Here is an 11,870-nt window from a genome sequence, read left to right on the forward strand (position 1 = left end):
AATTTTATAGGAAACTGGAAAATTTCCAATTTTCGTTGATATAACGCTTGAACTCATATATATATTCTGATTATAAAAAATTACGTACATCATCTTATTCATATCAAGAATTAATCTATACATGTTGATGGTTGGATTTTTGTTTCGAGAAAATCAAACAATTTGAGTACTAAAATTCTTCATCTCTACCAATCAACTATGAAAGCAAGAGGGGCAAGAGGAGATAGGCAGACACTAGTGAGTAGACACTGCTAGAAAGACAAGAAATTTGATTTGACCATGAAATGGAAATTGAATTTGCACAATGAAATAAATTAAGTTCGAGAAATTGAGAACGCTCAAGCAATACAAAGGTCATATCCTAGCTAGCCAGCTACAACAAGTCATGACTTCTCTCTACAATTACATTAGTTAATTATGTAGGAATGCTGCTAAATGCCCTCCTCAACTTCTTCATTGCTGCCCTTCTAAAGAAGGAGATGAAGAGTTGCTAGGTTGGGGTTTGGGGGACGCTAGCTAGCAGAATGTTTGCTGGATTTGTTGAGCAAGATCCTCGGCACTAAGCTGGCATTCAATTCCAATCTGTTAAGAAAAGCAGTAACTGGCAATCATTAGCTTCAATGAATTACTGCTACTCTAAATAAATTTAATTTAGCATGGGGAGACAAAAACAAAATTCTTAGAGGATTCAAACTCAATGAAGACAAATGGCTAGCTGCAAAGATACCCTAGTTTTCAGCTAAGTTAATGTTGTGGGTTCCAAGAGACATGCAATAATTAACTTCAAAGTCAGTACAAGTGTATGGTACAATTAGGTTCTTTCTCACAAATAGACATGAAATTACTACTATACAACCATGGCAATTATATATTTACTATTTTTACGACAATAAATCCCACATTTATTTAGTGAATTGTCATGTCCTTTTCAATTCATTTCTACAATTTTGAGGCGTAGCTGATTCGTAATACTGTTTAATTATTTTTTCTTCCAAGAAAATTGAACTATTAAAAGAAGAAAATAAAATTAGCTTTCCATTAATGGGCATGAGATAATAATTTCTTTGAAAAAAAAGATAAATAATCACTTCACAGGTGACATTCTATGTACTTCTGCTCACAAATATTTTCCCTCTTCTTCCGCTAACAAAGAGAGAGAGAGGGAGAGAGAGAAAGAAACATGATGAGAGGAATTGGTATGTCTGTCTTCGTACATCTAATTTAAGAGGCATACTTGGTGCATAAATTCCTTTTTTTTTCTCTCCATTATTAATTTGAACTTATATATCAAATGATAATTAAAATGGTGCAAGAAATTAAATTTGGAGGAGGTGACTTATTTTACCTTGATTGTGAAGGAATTGAGCATAGTTTCATGATCTACTGTGCTAATGCTCACATTTAGAATCTCGAGGGCAAGGTCTTCAAGGGCAGAGACTATTTTCACAGCTTGACCAGGAATCCGAGGAGATACAGTCTTCAATAGAACATTTGGACCTGAGAACTTAACCTCAACATCAGCAATTGCTGACTTAGAATTCGCGATGAGTTCGTTAATGTTGTCATTAATGGAGGAGGAAGAAGAAGAAGTTGGAGATGGTTCGAGTGAGTTGGCCATGGCAGGAGAAATGTAACCTTGTTGCAATCTTGGCTTGTAAGGGCTACATGGTTGTGGCGTTCTTGGACTATTGGGCAAATTAAGTCTAGGACTTATTGGTGGTTTTCTAGGGCTAAGTGGAAGTCTTGGACTTGAAACGATCCTAGGGCTAAGAACTTCACTATAAACTTTCCTTTGCTTCTTGGCTTCAAGAGATTGCAGAACTTGTTGCAACTCATTGATGTAATCAACAACTCCTCCAATTATTGATGCTTGGTCTCCCTAAACATAGTAGAACAAGAAGATAGAAATTAAGACAGGGAAAAAAAAAAACACTAGGAGTAAAGGAAGATGAAACAGAACATCAAAAGAAAAGAACAATACGTACTCCGAGTGAAAAACTTACTCTTTTGACATAGAAGCAAGGCATGAGGGACCTTAACACGGACAAGTGCTCATTCATTTGCTTTCTCCGGTTCCGTTCCACTGTAATATGAGATATACGTTGCTGCCCATCTGGGTTCACTTCCTGATCTGAAGAAGCTATGGTTGCTGCTGAAGCTGCAATCTTTTGTCTCTTACTTTTTGATGAAGTTTCAAGCTCATTATTGGTCTCATCAAAATCTTGCAAAACACTAGAAGATGAAGACTTTTGTGAGACTAACCGCCTCGTTTCTTCGCTTTCTTTTGAGCTAGCAACAACTTCATCTAATGGAATCACTGGCGGAAAATCTGTTACACTGTCTAAACTCTCAAAAATAGCAAACAGATCATCTCCATCAAAGCTAGTGTCGCCAAATTCAGTTTGTACTTCTTCGAGAAAATCAGAAAAACTCTCACTCATTTTGAACCAACGTTTGGCTTTCCCTTTCTTGTAAAGAGTTTTCGTTTTCTTGGATTTTCAAGGGAAAGTGATGGGAAAAAATGAAGGGCTAAAGGGGAAAGAAGAGAGGCATGAAGTGGAATAATAAGAGGGCGCCGATGACAGCAGCCATGAAAATTGTGAGTGGTATAGTATTTGTATTTTATAAGATTGTCAAGATCAAGAAAAGGATGCCAAAAAGAGTAAATATAAGAGGTGATGTGAAAGGTACTAAACTATCACCATCATTGCTATCTTTTTAAGTTTCTTATATGAAAGTTACGTTGATCTTTGCCGTCTGTTTCTGGGGATCGATCTAACGGGGATTCAAGGAGCTGCAGGGCAGAAACTGAGCACAGAATCCCAAGAAAATGCATGCAAAGCCAAAGGACTGAAAACTCAGAAACGAAGACGAGGTGCCCTTGAGAGAGAGGGAGGGGGCGAGAGAGAGAGAGAGAGCGAGCGAGAGCGATGGGGAGAGAGGGGTTAAATAAGATGAGGATGTCAATGAAAAGCCGCTGAGATTGTATTAAAAGTTTTTTTTTTTTAAAATCAAGGCTTCGTGGTCATTCTTGAAGCTGATTATATATTATGTCATGAGATTTGAAGAAAGTTCTCCATTGCATCCGAGGAGAAAGACAAGCATGATGTCACCTCGAAAGGAAATTAAAAGTGTACTTGGTACGGATTTGGGGTTAAAGTGTGTGTTTAGTTAATGATAAATAAATTTGTTTTCAAAATAGTTTTAAAAAGAATTTATGTCATTTGGTGACGAAGAGCATGTCTTGTATATCTTCTTCTCTTTTTTTTTTTTTGTTGAAATCGAGAATAAATATATAATAAAAAGAGAAAACATGAACAGTAAAGAGAGCTTTAGCTAGTAGCCTAAACATCAGCATAATTACAAAAAAGAAATACAAGAAAATCTATAGCCCTACTATTAAGCTGAGCAAACCAAACCCACACTAAATTAAAAATTAAGCAGACCAAGCCGAAATGCATTCATGATTCCTATACAGATCAGCACCGGTATACCAAAAAGAAGAGTTGAGATTCTTGATCCATCCTGCAGCAAAGTAAAACAAATGTCATAGTATATCTTTCCATATTGGCTTTTGTTCCTCAAATATCAAGTTGTTCCTAGCAATCCATATAGTCCAGACAATGCTAAATATAAAGCCCCCCCAAACAGATTTTTCAAACTTACTGTGGTTACCCTGCAAAAGACCCAACCATTGACATTGAAGGTCGTCAAGGCCATATAGCATTACCCAGTTCAGACCTCTCCAAGCTATAATTTTGTTCCATAGTTTCCAAACCACTGGACAATGCAAGAGGATGTGGGATACAATTTCTGAATGCTGCTCACAAAAAGAGCACCTGTCCTCTTGAGGGCTTAGGACGTGCCTCTTCACCAGGAAAGCTCTTGTGCAAAGGCCTTCATTTAAGGCCAGCCATAAAGTCATTTCTGTTTTTGGAGGGCAAATGGATTTCCATACATTTGTGACATAAGTTATAGAACCAGCATACCTGATCCTTTCAAGGGCGAGCATACAAGAGTTTACAGTATAGTCTCTGTCTTTCCCCCATTCCCAAATCAACCTATCTTTTTTCAATCGATGAATAACTGCAAGATTAAGATCAGACATTAATCTTTGAACCATCAGGGTCTTAATAGCTTTGAGGGGCCTTCTCCATTTCAGATTCCAATACCAAGAATCCTTTAACCAGTATCCCATTTGACTAACAAACCCTGACTTAGAGGAGGACAAGTGGAAGAGGGCTGGATAAGAGTTAGCTAAGCAGAAGTCAGTCAACCAAGTATCTAACCAAAATTTAACATGATTACCATTACCCATTTTAAATTTACAACCATCTCGAATAAAAGAGCTATCAAGATCTGAGCCGGTAATAGTAGAGTTGATTCCTTGCCAAATCCCTGAAAGTTTTTTCTTGAATGTGGGCATCCCATTTATGAACTGAGGTCTGTATTTTGCCTTAATGAAATCTGCCCAACTAGTTTTATCATTGCTTCCCAATTTCCAAATCCACTAGAAGAGAAGAGCTTTGTTTTTTGCTGATATATTCCCAACACCTAAACCACCCCTGTCTTTTGCTTTTGCCACTGTATCCCAAGCAAGCCGATGAATTTTCCTGTTATGAACACTCCCACCCCATAAAAACCGAGACTTCATGGTTGTGATATTGCGTGCCACTGTCTTTGGAATGCAGATTTCATGTATATCTTCATTATTCTCACCTTTTTATATCTTAAGAGTTAAGACTATAATTAAATACTTAAACAGGATTAAACTTGATAAAACAAGATAAGATTGTGTTTCATATATTTGAAGGTTGCGTAATAGTGTAACTAATTAAAAAATATATATATTGCAATATAAATATTATATTGTTTTTATTTGCAAAATTTATAAATTCAATTGTTGTTTGTTAGAGTGGTGTGTGTGTAGAATAGGCTTGAATTCAAGATTTATTTAGTTTTTTTAAAAGGAGAGAGGCACTAGTATAGCAACAACTTCATTAATTAGTTTAATTAGTTATTTGTCATGTATGAAATATTTTTTTTAATATTATTAAACTCGAATTAGCTTGATGAGTTAATCTTATGATCAGCTGATATGGTCGCTATTCAGAAGGGGTTTTAAATTAATTCGAGTATAAGTTGATTTGATGTGACCTAGTCAACCTAATATATCCACACAAAACTCCATCAAAATTAAAAATTTAAATTTATAAATTCAGTGAATTATGCTACTAATAAAAAAACATGTAGTTATAAAACAAGTTTCAATGAAAAAAATATAAATTGATCATTTTTATGAACCTATATGAATAAAATATAAGAATAATAAATTTGAGAAAATTATACAAAAACCTTTAATAATTTGTTTTTAAATAGACATTTCATTTTCATTCAATATTAATGAATAAATTATTTAAACAATTCTACTTGTTAGGCTAATATATAATTATTTATAACCAATCACTAATATCATCATAAAAAAGCTCTAATATTTATAAAAAATAATGACATAATTATATAATTATTTAAATATTATTTTAATAAATTGATTCAAAGAGATATTTTTGTCAAAAATTAAAAAAAAAATGTTGATGGATATCTAATAAAAAAGGAAGCCATACATGTTCCTAGGAGGTTAGTCCTACACGCTTGGTTGGTTTTTAAAGGGCAGACGACGTGTTCTTTGTCTAAATTTATTTTTTAAAGAATAATAGATGATGTGAAGCTTGCATGCATAAGCAAATGACATGTTATCTTCTAGTTCATTTTGCAACCACTAAAAATTCAACTTCAAGTTGTAGATTCTTATAAATCAAATTTCCAACTTGTATTCACTTAAAAATATACCAAAAACATCACAAAACTCTCAACAAATCCATTTCAAATCTTAAAAAAAAAGAGTCTTAAATGACCTTAAAAACCAAAATCTATTCGAATAAAAAAAAAGACTTTATAGGTCCTTTTATACTTTTCATAACATGTTCAAAGGAAGACCTTACCTTTATTAAACTTTTCTTTTGAATATGAACTCGTTAACATAAAAATCAGCTTTTTGGTGGTTAGAAAGTAATCAACCTACCACTTTCTCTCTCCTTTTCTATTTTCTAGAGCTTTTCTCAAACTTTTGAAATTTCAGAGATTGAATTATCAAACAAATAAAATTAAAGACTAAAATGTGAAGCCCTTATAAATAAGAAACAACAATGAAAAAGTAAAAATCTTGTAGGAACTAAATTGTACTTTTTTATGTGCCATGAATAGTAAGAAAGGAAAAAAAAGATTGTTTATTTGTTTCTGTGTTAAATTTCATCTCTAGTGTTTCAATATTTTTTCAATGGATAAAATCCATTTCTATTTTTGCAAAATTAAGCATTGATTTAATAGTAGAACATGTTTTGACATAAAAAATACAATGTATTAAGATAACCGAAACAAATTATCATGCTTTAAATGAACATTTATCAATCTGATATTTCATATCATTTAAAAAACATTAAACAATCATATACAACATAAAATAGGGAAATTCTTGTTTATATATCTTTGGACATCGTATACTATATATAAAGACTCTTCCAACCAAAACATAAACGTAATTTGCACACTATAAAGTTCCTTTCTAATTAATGCATAACACACACACACATGTATTTCGCATGTATATTAGTCATATAAGGTGTTTTTCATTAAAATAAAGGATTTTATCCACTTTAATTAAGTTTTGATTGAGTTTCCCATGCATGGCAGCTCTAGCTAAAATTTTATCCCTCATTAATACCTGCATACTCAATGATAAAAACCCAAATTGCATTTAGTTCATACAAAATGCTTGCCACTTAAAGAACTTATTTAGTCACAATTAATCACCATATTCATGTAAAACAAAATTCATAAAATTGCATGAATCTCATATAATTAATTTATTTTTACATAATATGCAATTCTAACAACAAGATCATTATTGTGGTGGCAGGTAAGACAGGCTTGCAATATATAGAGTTGAGAATAATTTAGAGGCTTAACTTATCAGTTAGCTAACCTTTTTTCTGTGTATGTGCGCGCGTGTGTATGTAGGGTAATATACAATAGGAATGATAAATATTATAATATAAAAATATATCTATAATATTTTCTTTATAGAAACATTCTATATTATGCCCCCTCAATTTGAGAGTGGAAGATCAACCTGAAGCTTGAAACAAAAGGCAGTAAACGAAGTAGTAGGAAGTGGCTTAGTAAAGACATTTGCAAGTTGATCCTAAAAGTAAATAAAATGAATCTGAATCTCCTTCTTCATAACTCTATCTCAGCTAAAATGATCCTCAACATGTTTTATGTAAGTATGAAAAACAAGATTCATAGATAAATAAGTGGCACTGAGGTTATCACACTAAATGATAGGAACAGAAATAGACAGAATCTGAAGATTTGTTAATAAATACTGAAGCCAGATAACCTCAATAGTATCATCAGCTAAGGCTTTGTACTTGACTTCAGTAGAAGAGCGAGCAATTATACATTGCTTACCTGATTTTCAAGAAATTGATGTCTGACCAAGGAACACAAGATAACCACTCGTAGATTTTCTATCATCAATAATACCTGCTCAATCTATATTTGTAAAGCCATGTAATGTAAAGAAAGAACTACGAGTAATATATAGTCCATATGTTGTCGTACCTTTAAGATAACACAAGATGTGTTTAACAGCAACCCAATGAGAATCTATAGGAGTATGCATAAACTAATAAACTTTGTTAATATCAAAACAAATATCTAGTATCATAAAAGTAAGATATTGAAAAGTACCCATAATTTGACAAAAGCTTGTACACAAAAAATAAAGGATTTAGCAATATGGTAATTGTAGATATATAGATAATAGTATCAACAAGTTTATAAGATAACATATTAGCCTGAGTGAGGATGTGAAGTGTATATTATATTATTGGAGTATAATTCTCATTCCAGTAGATTGAACCTCAATACCTAAAAAATAATAAATAGTACCCAAGTCATGAAGCTTAAATTCTAAGCTTAGTAGCTGTGTGAGGCGTTAAAACAGAAGGGAATTGCTACATGTAAGTAGAACGTCATCAACATAGACTAAAAGATAACAAATATCAACACCAATAAAGAAGATAAATAGTAAGTTATCCATCTTAGAAGCATGAAAACCACTAGATAACAGGAATTCATTCAAACGAGTGTATCAAACCCATGGAGCCTGATCTAAACCATATAGAGACTTATACAATCTACATATATGAGAAAGTAGAGCAAAATCAACAAAACCTGAAGGTTGTTTCATATAGACCTCTTCATCAAGAATGTTATTGAGAAAGGCATTATGGATATCAAGCTAATGAATTTTGCAATCACACGAAACTGCAATGGAGAAGACCAATTTAAAGGTTGCTTGTTTGATAACAGGACTAAAGGTTTCAGAGTAATCAATACCTTCTTATTGGGTGAAACCTCTAGCAACTAGACACGTCTTAAAACTCTCGATGTTGTCATCAGCTCTGTAATTAATCATGTGCACCCATTGACTATCAACAACATTCATCGAAGGGTGAAATAACACCAAGATCCAAGTTTTGTTAGCATGTAAAGCCTGAATTTCCTCATATATAGAACTATACCACACCTTATACCTGTTAACATAATTAAAAATAAGTGGCTTGTGAGTATAAGGAGAAACTACTTGACTAAAAAAAGCAGCGGAGGTGATGATAGTTGTTGTGGACAGTGCTGTCTTGGACTGTCTAAGGCAAAGGACTATGTAATTTTGACGAGAAATAGGGTGTAGAGAAGAAGGGCATGTACCTGAAAGTTAGAGAGAATACAAGAAGAGGTCCGCATAAAGCTGCAAGCCAGCTGGAGAATTGTTAGAGTGGCTGGTCTGCATAGTAAACACAAGCAAATCTGCTATAGAACAAAACTATTCTGTAGCAGCAGACTTGAAAGCATGAACATTTGGTGATGGAGACATAATAAACATTTGAAAACAAGTTGATGATGATAGTATGACAAGACTAGATGGTGATAAAGTGGTGGCAGAATCTGTAGGCAAGTAGGGAGGTCTATTGGGGGTACGACAAAGGGTATAATAGGGTTGTTGTTTAGGTAGGTTTATGAAGTTATAGGTTGAAAGAGTTAGGAAGGATTCAATGATGGGATGTGAGTAGGTTATGTGGAGGGTACTGGTGCATATGTTATCTATTTAGAATTCACAGAAGGAAAGAAATTTTCATAAAAACAAACATGATGGGAGATAAAAATACAATGAGGTGCTAAATCAAAATAATAATAACCAAGATGGGATGAGTTATATCCTAAGAACACACATGGACAATAACAGAAATCCAATTTGTAAGCATGATATGGATGAAAAAAAAAAACACCCAAAAGTATGCAAAAAATTATAACCAAGAGTAAGACAAAATAAATACTCGAACGGAGATTTATTTTAGAGAATAAGAGCATGCATGCAATTAATAACATATACAGATGATTCAAAAGCATTGTTCCAAAATTATAATGGTGCACTACATTGGCCTAAAAAGGTGAGGCCATTTTCGACAAGATATCGATGACGACACTCAACAGTGTCATTTTATTCATAAGTATGAGAACAAATTAACTAATGATGAATATCAATGGTCTAAAAGAATTTATTTAACTTATGATATTCACCATCCTAATCAATTTGAACAGATTTATTTTTAAATGAAAAATGACGCTCAACAAGTGTTTGAAAATGATGAAAGATGAAAAATACATCAGATTTGGCAATAAATGGATAATATCATATATGTTTAGTATGCTCATCAATAAATAAAACACGTAAGCCATAAGAAAAACATAAAGGTAGGACCACAAGCATCACTAAATATTAAATCAAGTAGGGCAATAGTTTTATGACCTGTAGGTCCTAACGACAAACGTGTTGACTTGCCTAATGGACAAGTTTGACACTAAGAAAAAGAACGTCTAGAAGTACATATGATTTTATTATCAAAACTAACAAATTTAAAATGTGAGGGGTTGGATGACCTAAATGACGATGCCACAGGTCGGCAATCATGAAGATGCAAGGAGACCAATAATCTTGAGGAATTGACATGGTAGAAGACTCGAAAAGGATATAAAAACCATCATTACTCTGACTAGAAATGAGAACTTCCTTGATGATAAGAATTTTGAAATAAAATACATAATCATGAAATTTAAAATAAACATAATTATCATGGTAGAATTTTGAATAGATAACAATGGTTTGGTAATATAAGGCACATGAAGAACATTAGATAATGTAAAAATACATTTTAGGGAATGTAACATAGTGTGCCTAATATGTGATATGTCAAGGCCCTTACCGTCACCCATATATAAATGATCATTACCAAATAGGGTACAAAATTGATTGGAGTTTGAAGATTAGGTGTGACTTATTGATTTGTAGTGGCGTCGGGGAACCAAGTCGTAGCAGAAACATTCCTAACGACAAGGTGAGCAAAGAGTTGGGTATTCTAGCAAAACTGGGGATAATAGGGAGTTGTGTAACCAAAATTAGAGCACAATTGGTAACAGATATACTGTTGTCTAAACCACGGGCCAGCCTCTATGTTGCGCTTGTTCTGCTGCCAATTATTTAGCCTCCAGTCAATAGTAGATTGGCCCTTATTATGATGAGTGTAGCAGTTGTTGTTGGTTGTCAATTGTCACAAGAATGACTCCTATTACGACTGAAATTTGAAATGTAGGAAGACATAGTAAGATGAGCAGAGGGCTGTAGTGTTGGCAGTAATGGTGGTTACGACAGCAAAGATGAAGACAGTAGAGAGTGAATGGTATCCATGTAATGAAGGGAGTTCTTATGTAAAAATTCATGGGTAAAAAGATGATTGTAAAAATGAATATATGATATTAGTTTTGCCTTGGTTATAGAACTCATTACCAAGTCTTTGAACTCACCATGAAGGCCATGAAACACATATAGATGGAAGTCTTCAAGGGACATGGGGCGACTAGCAGCAGCCAATTCATAAAATAACGATTTGGCTTGTTGCATCTATATACTAACCGTTGAGTCACCTTGCCAAAGATCTTGAAAAGAACCATGGAGTTATATGATGTGAGAATTAGATGAAAATGCAAGAGCTTTCTCAAAAGTACACTAAACACATTGCAAGGTATGATAAGCTACCACATGATGCAACACATCCACACAGATAGAGGAGAGTAATGCACTCAAAATAAGTTGATCATGTTGCTTCCAACAAAGAAAAGAAGGGCTGAGTACAAAGAAAAAACCAACAAAATTGTTAGAAAAATAAGCCGAAGGACACGACACTAAGCTGTCAATGAAGTGAAAAACACCTTGACCAAGGAGATAGGGCTTTATCTGCATTCTCTAATAGAATAATTTATGTTTGTAAATGTCAAAAAAAAAAAAACTTAGTAGGTGTTTGATAGAGCAATAATAGCTGGAGTTTGTGTTTCTATAATATGCATAGGAATGACAGAAACTTGTGAGGAGCCATTGGCGTGCTTTACAAGTGAAGGTTGTTGTTATGGAAGAAGGACACCATCAACAACAGCTTGTAGATGGCTGGTTGGTTGGGTTGCACCATTACAGGTGAGGGAAAAGTTGTCAGCAACAGTAGTAGATTCCATTTAGAAGAGGAAGAAAGAAGGCTGGTTGCAAGGGGAAAAGAGAGAGAAGAGTTTTGATGGTAGAAGGTTCTGATACCAAGTTGGGAATAATTAGAAGGCTTAACTTATTGGTTAGCCAACCTTTTCCATATATATATATGTAGGACAATATATAATAGTAATGGTGGAGATTACAAGAGTATGTC

The 11,870-nt window shown here is 33.6% G+C and overlaps 1 protein-coding gene across 1 annotated transcript; it reads right to left on the minus strand.

The window, feature by feature from the left end:
• Positions 1-287: 287 nt before the first annotated feature.
• Positions 288-2,898, minus strand: LOC105113450 (transcription factor SPEECHLESS-like). Its single transcript, XM_011009623.1, has 3 exons — positions 2,004-2,898; positions 1,346-1,879; positions 288-582 (listed from the first exon to the last, which is right to left on the minus strand). Exons 1-3 carry the CDS (start codon positions 2,439-2,441, stop codon positions 517-519), a joined length of 1,038 nt encoding a protein of 345 aa, XP_011007925.1. The 5' UTR covers positions 2,442-2,898; the 3' UTR covers positions 288-516.
• Between the last annotated feature and the right edge of the window lie 8,972 nt (positions 2,899-11,870).

This window comes from Populus euphratica, unplaced genomic scaffold (genome assembly GCF_000495115.2).
Source record: "Populus euphratica unplaced genomic scaffold, PopEup_1.0 scaffold421.1, whole genome shotgun sequence".
NCBI lineage: Eukaryota > Viridiplantae > Streptophyta > Magnoliopsida > Malpighiales > Salicaceae > Populus > Populus euphratica.

Excerpts from the sequence above, each read along its gene's own strand:
- LOC105113450 (XM_011009623.1), bottom strand. The coding sequence starts at position 2,441 with ATGAGTGAGAGTTTTTCTGATTTTCTCGAAGAAGTACAAACTGAATTT. Across the intron at positions 1,880-2,003 it reads CTTGCTTCTATGTCAAAAGA|GGAGACCAAGCATCAATAAT; the intron begins GTAAGTTTTTCA and ends TACTATGTTTAG. Across the intron at positions 583-1,345 it reads TCAATTCCTTCACAATCAAG|ATTGGAATTGAATGCCAGCT; the intron begins GTAAAATAAGTC and ends TTTTCTTAACAG.